This window comes from Halichoerus grypus, chromosome 5 (assembly GCF_964656455.1).
Source record: "Halichoerus grypus chromosome 5, mHalGry1.hap1.1, whole genome shotgun sequence".
NCBI classification, from domain to species: domain Eukaryota; kingdom Metazoa; phylum Chordata; class Mammalia; order Carnivora; family Phocidae; genus Halichoerus; species Halichoerus grypus.
Window position 1 is genome coordinate 168,537,284 of NC_135716.1, and position 15,800 is coordinate 168,553,083.

Genomic DNA, 15,800 nt, shown 5'->3' on the forward strand with positions numbered 1-15,800 from the left:
GGGAGCTCACCTGTTAATAGAGATTTCCAACAAAATCAAACACACGCGGGAATTATGATCTGTGATCAGCATTTTGGAAAGAAACACGCACGCTCCGCCTCGACTGCGCCGCCCCAGCTTGCCTTTGCGCATGCTCTACCGTGCGCCCCCTTCCAGGCCACTGCTGCCCGGGTACTCGCCTCCCGTTGCCTTTCTACAGGGTGCTGTCCCCACCTTGTGCATCCTTCTCTGTGTGTTCTGTGGCAACCCTGTCTCTCTCCCAGGACTCTGAGTGCCGCCTGACAGCAGAAGCACCACCCCGACTCTCCAGCCAGGGCAGGCATACAGAAGGTGCTCAAACAACATTCGCTCTTGGATCTCTTTGTTCCTCTTCCCCCTCCTGCAAGGTCCCGGCTGGTGGGCTGGCTGCAGGACCCTCACTGAGTAGCAGGTGGGGAGGCTCTGATGATGTGACGTGCCAGAGCACTCGTGCCATGGGGGGCGGAGCACTGAGGGGCCTGGGGAGCCGCCCACTCCTGGGCTGGGTCTGCTCTGCGTGGGCCCCCGCTCCTGGGCAGAGCCGGGTCCACGCAGGTGGGGAGGAGGGGTGGTAGGCTAGTCCAGGGTGCAGAAATCTGGTTTAGTCACCCGTTGTGGACACTTGGGGTAGAACACAGACATCCTGGGGAGATCCCATGAAGCTTCGTATGATAGCCCAGAAACTGCCCCTTCAAGACTGGCTCCCATGGGTTATTTCCATTTGGGGCTAACCCCAAGCTAAGTAATCGTGGTAAAGAGGAAATGACAGACCAGTCTCTCTGTGAGGACACAGCTGAGCCAAGCAGATAGGTGCGAAGATTAAAAACAAGGCTTTCTAAAACTCTAAGCAAAGCACAAGACAGCACAGGCTGGGAACTGACCAGTTAGGCTTAAATCATCCAGGAGAGGAGCAGAGCTGAGGGGGAATACAGAGACCCGGGCTTGAATCCCAGCTCTGCAATGTGAGCCTTGGGCGATTCTGGGCAAATTATTTCCCTTTTCTGAAGACTCCCTCTCCTCATCTGTAACATGGGAATAATTCCTGGGATGGCCATGAGGTTATTCAAAGACTCTGGCTTCCTTTGCCTCTTGGAGGGGACCCCACCTGCCCCACTCCCCAGAGGGATTTTGGGCAAGCCAGGCTCCTTTGTGGTTGGCAGGAGCACTGGATCTGGAATCAGTCGGATCTGTGTTTGCACCCTGACTTTGACACTGGCTGCTGTGTGACCTCAGTTTCTCATCTGTAAGATGGGGCTAAATAAGACAAGGCAGTCAGGGCACCTGCCTGGAAGATGCCACTGTGACACATGCTCTCCCCGTTCTTCTTTTTGCCCCTCCCCCTGTGACCTTCAGGGGTGTGCCCCGTGGGCATGTCTAAATCATCCCCACTCACCCCAGCTGGAGAGTGGTCTCACGCCCCCCCCCCCCCCCCGCCAGGGCAGCTTTCCAGACTGTTTCCTGGGCCCTGGTCCAGAGGTTCTGATGTAGCCTTGTCAGGGTGCAGCCTGAGCAATGGGATTTTACAGCTCCCCCAGTGATTTTTAATGTGTGGACAAGGTTGAGAATTACCAGAATATTCTTCAAAGCCCCAAAATTGCCAGAGGCCAGTCTTTACCCAGGGTCAGAGATACTCCAGGCTATTCACTGGGGATATCAAATGAGGGGAGCAAAGCCAAGTTCTCTCCTGTTCAATCAAGTGCTTTCCATAAAGCTCCCAGTTTGCTTAAATAATTCATGGCCATTTCTTCCCTTGAAGCCTCAACCACAGTGTGCCCTGAGGGCAGGGAACCAGGCTGCTTGCTAACTTCATGTTTACCCCGCAAGGAATGGAGGAAAGGGCAGAAAGGCCTTTGCAGGCAGCACACTCCGTGTAGGCTGAACACTGATCCCCTGACAGCAGACATAGGCTGTGGTCTGAGCTCAGCCGAAGCTGAAGCTGGGGCCGAGATGCAGACGGAGATGGGACTGGAGTCCCAGTAATGGCTTCATGACCAAAGTCTTGGTGCTGGGGACCTGGGCAGGGAAAACTCATCACCAAGCCCACAGGTTAAAAGGTCCATGACTGTGGAGGCCTGTTTCAATAGGCTTCCTTTAAGCACTACCATTCCCGGCCAGATTCATGCAATTAGGGGCTCATTCATCCATCTATCCAACTGTCATCCAATTAGAGCTCATTCATCCATCTATCCAACTGTTCATACTCATCCATCCACCATATCTACCCACCGATCCATCTTTCCACCTGCCTATCCACCTATCCACCCATCTATCCTCTACCTACCTACCAATCCATCCTTCCACCCACACATCCACCCACCCACCCATCCGTCCATCTGCCCATCCATCCATCTATCTATCCATCCATCCATCCATTCTTCCACCAACCCATCCATGCACCCATCAATCCTTCCACCCACTGATCTACCATCCACTCATCCATCCATCTATGCATCCATCCATCCATCCATCCACCCACCTATCCCTTCAGCAATTGTGTGTTCATCTGTTCACAAAATAGCTATTGTACACCTCCTATGTATTGGGCACTGTTTTAGGAGTGAGGCAGACAAGGTGAATGACTAGACAAGATCCTTGCTCCCAGATAGCTCACATTCTACTTGGGGAAGACAGACAATGAACAAGTAAACAAACATATGCATGGGGTAATTTTCGATGCTGATGAAGGCAAAGAAGAGAGTAAGTCTGGTGTATATGACAGAGAGAGGCTGTGAAAGGCCAGTTTCCAGTGGCATTTGACTTGACCAATAAATGGGGCCCAGCCATTTGAATGCTATTCCACGTAGAAAGGACAGCCTTTCTATGTACAAAAGCCCCAAGGTGGGAATGAGTCTGGTGTGCCTGAGGAAGGCTGGGGACCAGAGCTGGGAGTAAAGGGGGAAGAGTTCAAGGTGATTGGTAGGTCTAGATCAGGTGGGCAAAGGGGAGGAGTCTAGCTTCTTCCAAGTGCAAATGAGGAGCCAATGAAGTAGGGACATGAATTTCCAGTGCTTCTGGCTGCTGTGTGGAGGGAGAACCGACTCCGAAGGGGACAGGAGCAAGAATTCTACTTTAGGGGACACAAGACCTCAGACCAAGGTGGTGGCAGAGTAGATCCAAGCTGCTCAACTTACTTTATAGGGAAACTAAGGCCTGGAGCCTACCCAGTGCCTTTTCCTTAGCTGGGCTCAGAAGTATCTAGTGATGGGCTGATGGGATTCCATAACCCCCTTGCAAATAGCTCAAGCTAACCACCTTCCTCTTCCATCCTAAAGTCTCCCTCTCTTTGGAGAGACTCATCTCAGCCTATTATCCCTTGTTGAGAATTCACACCCTGTAGACCGACCAGCAGTGGTGAGGGACAGTGGGGGGAACACTGGGACGGGCTTAGATCTGGCTCTAGCTCCAGCTCCACCAGCTCTATACTGTGTGGCTTTGAGCAAGTGCCTTCCCCTCTCTGGGCCTTGGTTTCCATCCACATAAAGAGAAGGAGCAGAACTGGATGCTCCACTGAGGGAGGCCCCTCCCTGCTTGCACATGCTAATTACATCACCCTTGGTTCTGCAGGGAGATGGCTGAGGATCTTGCTTTGGCAGCCTCATCTGGGGGCTCCCAGGCCAGTGTCTGGCTGTGTTCTGGGCTCTGACACATTCACGGAAGCCCAGACACCATGATTTCCAAATCTGACTGGCTGCCGCTTCCTGTGAGACCTCGGACAAATGGCTTTACCTCCACGAGCACGGGTTTTGCATCTGTAAAACGAGGATGCTAACATGGCCCTAATTTCAAGGCATTTGAGGACAGTCACAAGCTGCGTGTGCAAAGCACTGGGAGGGAGACTCTCTTGTTCTTCCAGCCAGCTCGCCGTGGAGGAGGGCTGGGCAAGGAAGGCCCTGGCACTCAGGGGTCAGTGCCAGAGCTGGTGGTGAATGACCAACTAAAGTCTTACCTCCAAGGCTTCGTAGTACATATCTTTAGCCTCCACATCTGTCTTGGCCGACATCAACCAGGATTTGATCAAATATTCATAAAAACTGTCCCCGAGGCCTCCAACCGAGACGTGGTCTGTGAGGAGAGAGAGGACAGAAGCATTATCTCCAATTGCTGAGGCTGTCGGGCAGGCCTCCCCAAGGGAATGCACCCGGGCAGCGAGTCTCGTCCGCCGGCCTCAGTGGCCCCCCCAGGGCCATGTGCGGGGTGGGGGGGGAAGCAAGCCTTTAATGAGCAGCCTCTGAGCCCTGCAGGAACAGGGGCAGAAAGGAAGCCCCAGGCTGAGACTCGGGGAACCCAGGGCCATCCTGAGCACTATCACCTGGCACACGAGTGCACGGCTCACCCGGGTGTATAAATCATGTCGCTTTAGCAGGTCAGGGATGGCAGGGCCTCTGGTTATTAACTGTAAATGAGTTGCATTTCTTTAAAAAGATAATCTGGTGGCAGGGAGTTCAGAGATTTTTATTACCCAGTGACAAACATGGTAATTAATGCTGGGCAGATTCATAAAAGGCCACGGAAAGGAGGAACAGGAGGCTTAATTTAGTCAGAATACAGAACCACTTGGAAAAACCGAGCTTCCGTTGAGCAGACTAGGATAAATGGAGTTTCCAAGGAGAAGGGGTTGGGAAGAATTGGGTCTGAGGAGCCCGTCTTTGCCCTGGTGGCATCTGCCTGGAGTCGCCCATGGACAGGACTGAGTGACTCCACCCAGTGCTATCCCTGGAGAAAGACGGGTCAACCAGGATCACTTAACCAGAGAAGAAAGACATGGAAAACACTTCACTCACATGCTTTAAAAATTAACAACAGGGAAACACAAAGGCATTTAATAGATATAACAAAGAGCAACTTCAGTTCCCTGTTAAGATGCACTTAAGCAGAGAGACAGAGAGAGGAAGGAAAATAGGGGCAGATTAAGGCGGGGTAGGGTTGGTGCGGAGGGTATTTCCAGCTCCTCTGGAGAAAGTGGGGATAGGAAGAGAAGGGAGGGAAGGTAGGTGGGGGGATGAGAGAAAGAAACAGAGAATCCATCAAAAGCTACCATTTCTCCAGGGTCCACTGTGGGCCAGGAGCTTTACTGTACTATCTAGAACAACCTCCCAAGAATCCTGCAAGGTAGGCATTGCCAATCCCTTTCCCAGATGGGAAAACTGGGTGGGCCTACATAGCTCCTCTAAGGCCACCAAGGTGGCAGAGCCCTCGCTTTCTGCTGCTTTACAGCCAACCAGAGCGTGAAAACATGCTTCTTCTATGCCTAGAGATAGAAAGGACAAGTGTGAAGACAGCGGGACCACAAGTCAGAGGGTAAAGACAGGTGAGAACCAGGAAAGTGGGCTGAGAGGAATACCCAGAGTAAACCAGCCCTTTCAGCTCCCTCCAGCCCCATAAATAAATCATGGCCCAGCAAGGGCTCAGGACTTGCAAAAATTGGAACAGACCAGAGAAATCCTGAGCCTTGGGGAGGCACGGGAGGGGGTCCGTGCAGTCTGGACCCTGCTGTGTGAAGAGACGCTCACCAGCACAGCATACCCCCGACCCCCCCTTGCTACATGGAGGACACGGCACAAAGGGAGGCGCAGGGGCATGCCAAGCCCAGCATGCTGATGGCGTGTCCGAAGCTGGAGCAGGAGGTCTGTGCCGAGCAGGGGCTGGGGAAGGCTGCAAGTCAAACCGGGCCAGCCTCCGCTGAGGGGACCTCCCACAGCTCACAGCCCACAGAAGAGGCACACAGGCACGCAGCCAGGGGCCCTGCCATCTCCACACTCTTCCGGCCCTGCCGCCTATCACCGTTTTCTCTGCCACTCCAGACACTCCTAGCCCCCTGCCTTCCCACTTATCTCTCACCTGTGGTGACCCCTTCCCCCCCTTGCATGGCTAGCACTTCCTCACTGCTACACCCCAGCTCGGGCATCCTCTCAGCAGAAAGGCCTTTCTCAGTGTTCTCCTAAGCCTGCCCGCCGTCCTTCCCTACATGAGGAGCGAGTGAGACAGGGTGCACGCAAATCTGGCCCCACGGCGCCTCACGTGGGAAGCGCTCCGCGGCAGCCGATCCTGGGCGTGTGCCTTGCCCTTGGCGGCTCCCAAAGCGGTGGTGTCCGTATCTGCTTATGGGTCCGCGTCCCCCACCAGGCTGTGGGCTCTCTATGGGGAGGGGCCGTGTAGGATTCACATTTTATGCCCACTGCGGGCACCCAATAAGTCCCGAATGGAAGAAAGAGAGGTTTGAGCTGTGCTGGGAAGGGCCTTGAATGCCAAGCCAAAGAGTTGGGACTTCATCATGTGACCGCAGCGTGTGCATGACGTGGTTGAGGGCGCAGCCTGGCAGGTGTGCAGGAGAGGGGAGCCAGGCCCCCGGGAGCTCCATGGGTGTTTGCGACAGGACACCCTCTTGGGGCTGTGTGAACGATTCTCCTTTGGAGGTCCCACTGCTTCCTGGCTAGTGTGCGTCTGCAGTGTCTACCCCCCGAAGCGTGTGGTACACCGAGAGCCCAGAGTGGGAACTGGAAGACACAGATCTGCCATTAGCTCAGGGCAAGCCATTCTCCTCTCTGGGCCTCCAGCTTTTGGTCAATAAAATGCAAAAGAGGAGCATGCCGCCCTCTGAGCTCTAAGTGGCTCTGTGAGGATGGGTCTCGTCTGTGCTAGGTACCGGCAGAAACCTGGTGGACTTGTCCTGGCTGTGAGTCCTAGTGGCAGGAGGGTCTTGGCCTCCTCTGTTATCCTGCAGCTCAGCTTCCAGCAGGAGGGGGGAGCAGCAAGAACATAGGCCTGACACCAGGACACAGCCCCAACTCTCCCTCCCCAAGCTGCAGTTTCTGTGGTTGCAAATGGGCTAACCAAGGATTCAAAAAGAGGAAAGAAGGTGAACATACTTAGCGTATGTAAGTTGGGAATGTTATCGTCTGTTGGAAAAACACACAATTACCAAAAAATCCCAGTGAAACCACAGAGAACCTGAGATGGGCTGGGGTGCCAGATCCGGGGGGTTGGGGAGGGGAGGCAGGCAGGTGCCCAGATGAGCAGGACTTTCTAGCTTTCCCTCTGTTCTTTAGCAGACCTCAGATTCATATTTTATTAATATGAAACAGTTTTCCATATGTGACTGACCTTACCCAGGCCCGCAACCTGAAAAGAAAGTTCTGCTTCTCAGGGGGGTGGGGGTGGGGCGGCTCCCTGGAATTTGCCAAGGTAGCTGCTCAGACAGGGAAGTCACACCCCCTCTGCCTCTCCAAGGCTTCTGCTGTGGAGCAGCTAAAGCCAGCAGCCGGGTAGTTTATCTCTTTACCCAGTCAAGCCTTGCAATTAAAAGCAGTAACGGTTATTGAACTGTCTTCCCGTGGCCATAATCTGTAATTCAAACCTTCATTTTCTCCCTGCACTTTTGGATTTGGCAGTGTGCTTTCATTAAAAATACTTTGTATTTCTGTAAGTGGTTCTTGCAGGAGGCCACTTGGGGGTGAGGTCATCACTGGGGAAAATTCCTGGGTCACATTTTCTGGGCCTCCTGGATCTGCAGTCACAGAGGCCCAGGGTTGCAAGAATAGGCCTCTGCAGTTTCTCCCCCGTGTCCCTGCAGGCTGGCCCGGCCTCCAGGCCCTGCTTGCATACCTTTACTGATGGGCACTCGTTACCTTTTGGCACAACACATGTCATCTTTGGAAGATGAACTGAAATCTGTTTCCTGCAGCTTCTGACCATTACTCCCACATCCCTCCGTGGTGCACAAAAAAGCTATCTCGGGGTCTTCTCCCATTTGCAGGAGACGAAACCAAGGCTTGAGGAGATAAAGTGCATTTCCCACAGTCAGGCAGTAATTAGTCTCAAGTACTTTGCTTTTGAGTCCCTTGCTGATGTCATAACAAATAGGGCTGGAGGCAGGGGAAAGGGAGAGGACTCCTTGTTTCAGCAGAAGTGGTGGAGGTGGGGGAGGGAGCCCCTAGAGGCAGGGCCCAAGGAACCTGTGGTCACCAATTCCCGCTGTGACCTCATGATCAGGGCCTCTTGACAGGGGTGCAATCCCAGGGTCCTGGGAGACTTTTCCACACCCTCCAGCCTGCAAGTCCCCTAGACCCCATTCTGTTTCGGTGGGTGGAGCTGGGGGCTGTAACTGAGGCTCCCCAGTGACCCACACCCGTCTGGTTGAGGCACAAGCCTCTGAACAGAGAACAGAACTCCCAGGACCCATTCTGTCAGGTGCAAGATACAGCAGTAAATTCACGATTTTTGTATTGCTATATAGTTAGGCTCTGCTTAAAAATTAAAAAAAAAAAAAAAGGATTAAAGCTGGAGGTGGGGCACCCGATCCTGGGAGAGGATGCGTGGCCTTTCCCGGGGCCATTTCTGGAGTGGACAGACGGTTCTATGTGGAACACCCCCACAAGTCTGGGGGACGGCCAGAGACGCTTCAGTGGTGCCTTAAGAGATGGAAGCCTGGAGACAGGCAGTGTGCAGGGGATGCAGAGGGCAGGCCTCGCAAGGGGGCAGCCACCACACCTGTCACAACAGCCCACCAAACACGAGGACAGTGAAGACCCCAGGACGCCTGGCAGGGCGGGTGGGGTCCGGGAGCACAGAGCAAAGGCCTCACTGGCCTGCGGCTCTGAGAAACGTGACCCTGCTCACTTGGCCCGCACGCCTCGCACGGGATGCTGACCGCAATCAGTGGAAGGCGGGGCGGTGGCATCTCCATACTCACGTTGCATCCAGTTCCCGCTCACTGGGCTGAGGAAGTTGGGGTAGAGGCCGAAGGGCTTGTTGATCTTCCTGAGGACTTTTCGGATGTTCCTGACCTGCCAAGAAACGGACACCAGACGCACCTTCACTTTCTGGAAGGAGCCACCGGCTCTTAGCCACCGCCGCAGAAGGAGGCAGCTTGTTCGGATCCGAAGAGGACACCACTCAGACGAGGCAGGAGGGAGAGCTGACAACAGCAGGCCCCAACCCGGAGGTGGCGAGACAGCCATGCCCTGGGCCCACGGGTGGGGCACTGCAGGACACGGCCACAGGGGAGCCTGGCCACCGCCTTGGGGCCCTGCGAGGTCCCCATGCTCCCCTCACTTCACCCCTTCCTCACGATGCCTTGCTTTGGGGCATGGGCATTTTCAGGACAGGGGGCGGTTCCTATAAGCGATAGTCGCTCATTTTTAAGTGCTAGGTAACACTGCCTCTTTGATAGGTCAGAAATTGTCAATCCTGGCAATTCCATAACATTCAGCCTAGAAACATGTTATTGTATCGGACACCATAGGAACCATTCCAGAGGAAAGGCCTGGGCTCCTCAACACCCCTGCCCCAACAACAACAGCTGTTAACATTTCTCAGTCCTTCTGAGCCAGACCCATTACATACATCACCTCGGACCCTTAGAACAACCCATCTGGTATTATCTCTGTGTAACAGGTGACAAACCCGAATCCCAGAGTTTCAGTGGCATGCCCGTGGTCACTCAGTTCATAAGTGGCAGAGCCAGGACACAAGGCAGGGCTCGGCTGGCCACACGGAGTAGCCCTTGTGTCCAACATGGGTCAGGGCAGGCCGTGCAGTCACATGTCGCAGAGGCTGCCTGGCTGGAGCAAGAAGAGGCTAGATTTGCAACCTTTGGGGCAACAAAGGGTGAGAAGCAGGAAGGCTTTATCCCTTGGGGTCTGCTCTCTGGCAGTACATGAAATGCTTCCAGCACAGAATCCACTAGAACAGCAAGGCCCTTGGGGACGGTATTATATCATGCTTGTAGATTTATCTACAAGGCAAGGAGCAGGGAGAGGAGCCTTTTAGCTGTCAGACCTTTCTTTCTAGGGGACGGCACTTTGCTTTACCACATGAGATTTCATATCCATTTATGTTAACGGAGTCCATTATAGGGGACAGGAATGTGCTTGTACCTGAGTTATTCTCGACTGTCCTGGTAGTGAGCAGTGAAGCAGGCTAAATTAGCTCCCCTGGAGGGTACGGATGCTTCTAGAATTTGGGCCAATTTGTTGACTGCCAATAATCGCCTCTGTGGGAGGCATGATTGGGGGATGAAAATAGCCGGAGAATATAAATGTAGAGGGAGACAGAAAGACAGGCAGATGGACTCGAGAGGAAAAGCCTGAAGCCTGCTATACTAATCTGGTCTTGAAAGAATGTGGGCTTCGGAGTCAGAAAGTCCTGGGCTTGAATTCTAGCTTTATCACTTACCAGCTGAATGACCCAGGACAAGAGACTGAACCTCTGAGTCTCAGTTTCCTCCTCTGTAAAATGCGGATAACAATAAGACCCACCTCAGGGTTTGGAAGGGTGGTTAGGGACCCTATAAGGTACCCAACAAATAGTAGGTGCTCGGGCAGTGGTAGCTAGTTTGTCCAGATTAGCCAGGGACTAGAGTGAGCTCCCTGTTCCGCTCCAGTGTGAGTCAGTTACAACCTTCCCAGAGGAGTTTGACTCAAGAGCAAAGGAAACAGGGAGGCTGGGGGAAGGAGGGTTTGGGAGGCAGGAAAATGGATCAGTAAATAAGACCCATCAGGAAGTGGGATGGAATTTCTTTCATGAACTTGCAAGGTGGGGTGTCACACGGTGGCAGAGTCCTCCCAGTACAGGCTCTGAAGGCAGTTCTGACATGACAGGCTATTTAAGAGGGGTAGTGAGCCCCAACCCAGAGGAAGTGATCAAGGGGCTGAAAAGCTCTCCTTGAGCTTCCCAAGAATGCTCGGGGGATTCCCACACTGAATAAGCTGTGCTCTTAAATTCGGCACCAAAAAGCACTTGGGTGCTTATTAAAAATGCAGATTCCCGGGCCTGGGTAACACCCAGAGATGTGTTTCCTACAGGCACGCCGGGTGATGCTTTGAGGCTGGTTGGTGGACATACGACTGGGAGCCACTGGGTGGAGGTGTGAATCTATGATCTCCCAGCTCCCTTGGCACCCCAAGAGTCTAACCCTCAGAGAAGGGAAGGTTTTGGGAGTGGAGGCGCCTCCAAAGGGATATTCTTGGAGGCGGGACTTCATCTCCCTAGGCAGGGCTCAGGAAGGGACAATTGCTGATGGAGCCCGCGCGCCCTCTGAGGGTGGTGTGTGTACCCTTGCCTTCCTTGGGTTTAGGGTTAGACCCGCGCGGAGGCACTTCCAGACGGTGGAACTGCTGAGGGCTGTCAACGTGGAGCAACTGCTTCTTCTGGAGGGCTCCACAGAGGGGCAGGAGCAGGCAGCTGTCAGGCTGGCCGACAGCCTGGATGCTAGCTCTCAGCACCCCTTGCGGCCTGAGCCAGCCCGGTAACAATGAGGACGAAGAGACGTGTGCCTCTGCCGTCGTAGAGTGAAATCGCTTTGCCAGCCTGCTGACAACATGAGCTAGGCGGGCATCTGGAAGGAAAAAGGCAGCAGATCTCACATGAAAAAGTTAACTGGCTCTGGAAAGGGGACTTTTGCACCCGGTGGCCAATTCCTGCCAACGCCCGCGGGTGCCTGGATTTCAGTTCCTGTGCTCTCTCCAGATTCCACGTATGTGTGGTTGCCGCCGAGCAACCACGTGGTTGCCCCGGTGAAAACCTCGCCGGCAGCCTCCTCTCCTCCCTGCCCCAGCAGAACCCTGATTACCCACTCCGCGCACCTTCCTGCCATCTGGCTTCGGGCACGCTCAGGGCTTCCACAGCTGTATTAGCGGTGGTTGGACGTCCCCCGCACCCCCCCACCCCCACTGATGGGGGACCTGCTGAGTGTGGAGAAGAGGGAGACACCATTCGGGGGTGGGGGGGAGCAGGGAGAACACTTGCCTTTTCTGCGAAGACTTGGTTGCCAGAGAGCTCGGTGAGGTGTAAGAACTCCAGGTGCAGGGATCCAAACTCAGCCAGGATGCTGCTGCTCCCAGCCATGGCCCAGCCCCAGCTCCTGTTGGAGCCGCTGTAAAGAGATGGAAGCACCCCCTGTCACCCCGCTGCTGGTGAGGCTGGCTCCCCTGCTGAGAGTAACCGGTGTGGGGGGGGAGATTGCGCAGTGGGGGAGCACCCACTCGTGCCAGGTCCCGTCCTGGGCGCTCTGGCCACCTGGTCTCCGTTGCTCCTCCCTGGGAGTCAGTACCAGTAATAGCCCCAACTGCTGATGAGGACACAGAGGTCACCTGCACTATTCTTTGTTTCTATCGTCAAGCAGCCCCTGGGAGATGTGTGGGCTCAAGGGCGGTAGCAGAGCTGCCTTGGTGGCCAAGTTACGCTGGCACCCAAGTTACGCTAAATTTACAGGTGATATGGACAATGCCGTCAGGGACCACAAGGACCCTGCAGAACGCTTTCTGTCCTCTGGCTGAAGGCAATCCGGCTGCCTCACAGTCTGTGGCGCCGTATGCGCGGGACACACCGCTGTGGCTGGGGTCGGAACGGGGCAGATGAAAAGCGGGGACCCTACCTGGCTCTTTCCCTCTTCTCACACTGTCAGTGCTGCCCAAGGACACACAGTGGCCCCTCCTGGAATTTTGTGGACCCCACGCCTGAGGGGCAGGTGACTCTGGTACGACCACGTGCCCGGAGCTGCAGGCTCCCTGGGAGGCCCGAGGTTAGGAATGAAACGAACAGCGGCTCTCGGAGTAAAGGTCTCCTCAGCTGTTAATCACGTGTGTCTCATGAACACCTCAGACAGATCCTCGCTGGAGAAGGCTGTCTCAGTCCCGCTTCCAGGCCCGGGGTGCTTCCAAGGAGGAAGAGCGCAGAGGTGGGGTCTCAGGAAATCCTCCCACTTGCCCCTCTCACAGATGAGGAAAACAAGGCCTGGGATGGTGACGTCACCCACTCGCCATCACACAGCACGTGGAGCAGCTGGGACTCAAGGCTGGCCTGACACCAGAGCTGGTCCTAACCACTGTGTGGCCTGCCTCTCCTTAAATTATATAATAAGCAAGGACGCTGCCTTTCCAGGTGTTTTCACTTAAATCTCTACAGCCAGGGGGCCAGCATCAAGTTTCTTAGCTGAGAGGCCTTGGGCAAACCATCCCCACCTTATGCACCTGCATCATCAAACTGGGCGAGGGTAATTGGTCCTGGTCTCTGTTCCTAGGGCTTTTGTCGGGTGAAGAGGGAAAAGAAAAGCACAGAATGGGGGTGTCCTTTCTGCCTCCTCTCCCCGTGCCTCAGTTTCCTCATATGTACCATGATGATCTTTCCTGTGGGACATTTAGGACAACCAGGGGGCCAGGGTGGGGATGGAGCAGGGTGGAGTGAGTGCCCCTATCTGTAGGGGCTCCAAGGAGTAGGCTGAGGGGGCTGGCTCTGCCCTGGCCTCTGGGAAGCCCCTCCACTTCCTTGCTGGGATAGCTCTGCCTCTCTAGGAACTGGCCTCTGTCTGTCTGTCTCCCCAGGACAGGACATAGGGAGGCAGATGTGGGAGAAGGTGGGTCTGGGAGGTCACAGTTTGCCATCTGAGGGGCACCCCTTTTCCTGGGGTGGGCTGGGGCTCTCCTGAGGCTGCCCCTCTCCTCTCCAAACTCCATTATCTGGCCTGAATATAGTTTCTGAAATCAAACTCATCAGTCTCAACTTCCAGAAATAGGTGGAGGACTCAAGTTTTAGGATCTGATGGAGCAGGTGGCCTCAATAAACAGAGACAACCACTGGCCCCTTCTTCCTGTCTCTTTGGGTATTTCCTCCACCTCTTTGGGTATTTCCCTGACTTGGGGGCAGGTAGAGAGGGATGGGCTGCACAGAGAGGGGAGACTTGGCTCGTGGATAATAAATAAAACAGCTTCTGTGTATTGAGCCACTACAGATACCAGGCACTGGGTCAAGCTGTTTGCTTCCTGACTTCATTTAAAGCCTACAAGGTAACACATCATTCATCCCAATATACGAAGAGGAAACTGAGGCTCAGAGAGGAAAGTAAGCTATTGGAAGGTCAGAGCTGGTAGGTGGCAGAGGCCAGATTCAGCCTGGGCTCTGTGCATCCCCTAACGGTCTCCCACCCAGATGGCCCCACATCCACCCAGAGGGAAGGGGAAGGTGTCCCCCCTCTGTCCCTCTTCCCCTCAGGCCAAGTGAGACTTCTCTCTCCAGCTATCTCAGTGGGAGATATGGGTACCCACAGAGGGTTTCCTGAATAATGGATGCTTCCTGCCCTCACAGAGAAATTCAAGGTCAAAATAGCCACCAGTCACCCAGTTGTCTTTTGTTCTTTTTCCCCCACATGAGCCTCTCCTTCCTCTCCCCTCCCTCCGGAGTGGGATCCCTGCAGTGGAGCCAGCCAGGCAGACAGGCAGACCATGGCTGGGCAGAGGTGGGCAGTGGGCGGGCGCCTTCCCTCTCCTGTTTGTCTTCAAGCGCCGGCTCCCGCAGCGCCCGGCTGGGCGACTTCGGGCAGGTCTGCTGATCTCTCCCGCCCTCAGTTTCCTCATCTGTTAAATGACCAAACCCACACCTCTTAGAGCTATTGTGAGGTATAAATTAGGCATGTAATTACTGTCATTTTTCACATTATGTAATTATGCACATATAAATCATGTGTTTATAGTTTATTAAAATTATTTGAGTTATTGAGTTCCTGAGGGGTGCCAGAGAGCTGTAGTGTCTTATTTTATCTTCACATCCAGCTTCGGAGGTAGATACCACGATTCTTATTTCATAGGTGAGGATGCTCAGACTCCGAGAGGGGGAGACACTCCTTCAACGTCACACAGCAAGGGACAGAACTGATAGAGCTGAATCCAAATCCAAACCCTAGGTATTCTGTGCCCCAAATGCACCTGTTCTGGGCGGCATCCAGAGACCAGGAAGGCTTTTCATCAGCCCTGCAAGGCAATGGGCTAATGAAGCTCTGCCCTCTGCCTCCCTCCCTGTCTGTTAAGTCTGCAGCCTGTGTTCTCTGCCCGGGCAGAAGGGGTCGCTCCACAGTGCCCCTCCCCAGCACGGCGGAAGCTCCCACGTGTATCTGTATGTCTGTGTGTGCACTCGTGTGTACGGTATAATTGTGAACTTTAGAGCCAGACAGACCTGGTTGCTAATTCTAACTTCACTCTACTGCTGTGTGACCTTGGGTAAGCTACCTCACCTCTCTCCGCCTCAGTGTCTTCACTGGTGAAATGGGGTCCTCGTGGTCATTGTGAGGTTGAAGAGAGAGAATCCAAATCGTGTTCACATCGTGTGTGGCGCACAGTGAATGCTCGATAAACATTAGCAATTACTAAGATGCAGATTCTGTGTGTGGGGGGAGCGTGTCTATGTAAATGCATGTTTGTGTGTGTGTGGATGCAGAGCGTGTGACCAGGTGAACTTGTGTGTCTCGGCCTGCACGATGTGGGTGGGTGGCAGCCAAGTGTGTCTGCGTGTGTGAGAGCTTAATCCTTGGACTGGCCACTGCCACTCTCTCGGATTCAGCGGTCCCTCGGAGGTCACAGGTCACAGGGGTCCACGCCTCTGCCTCCCAGACAGGAAGAGCAGTCAGGCTCACTTTGGGGCAGGGTTAGTTATCTACCCCTCCCGCTGGGACCCGGTCTGGCCCTTCCTCCTGGAGCTGCCCAGAGCAAGCCCTGCCCAGGGCGGGGGCGGCAGTGAGAGGCCCAGCTCCCACCAGCAGGCCCTCTCCAAAGAGCAAACTCAGCGCCCCACGGGCCGTAAACATCCCTGACATTCCCCCCGCTGGAACAGGGAGGCGTTTTTTTAGCAACAGACTCTCTTACCCAGAAAATGAAAGGGAGGTGTTGCCAGGAAATATGCATATACATACATATGTATACAGCACTGGCAGCATGCAAATAGCCTAAAAATAAATGCGTTTTCTTAATCAGAAATGTTAGGATCTGTGTCGCATCCGGTCCGGGCTCTGAGGAACA

At 54.3% G+C, this 15,800-nt stretch overlaps 1 protein-coding gene across 4 annotated transcripts in view; it reads right to left on the reverse strand.

Annotated features, from left to right (window-relative positions):
• MAN1C1 (mannosidase alpha class 1C member 1) overlaps nt 1-15,800 on the reverse strand; it is a 149,812-nt gene that overhangs the window by 21,014 nt on the left and 112,998 nt on the right. For all 4 annotated transcript variants that reach the window (XR_004924409.2, XM_036114882.2, XM_036114898.2 and 1 more), the window contains 3 exons: nt 11,764-11,890; nt 8,708-8,801; nt 3,965-4,080 (listed from right to left, as the gene is read on the reverse strand). Coding sequence is in view for 3 of the 4 variants with exons in the window: in XM_036114882.2 (XP_035970775.2) it covers nt 3,965-4,080; nt 8,708-8,801; nt 11,764-11,890 (337 nt within the window). In the remaining variant the exon portion in view is untranslated. The remainder of the gene's footprint in view (nt 1-3,964; nt 4,081-8,707; nt 8,802-11,763; nt 11,891-15,800) is intronic.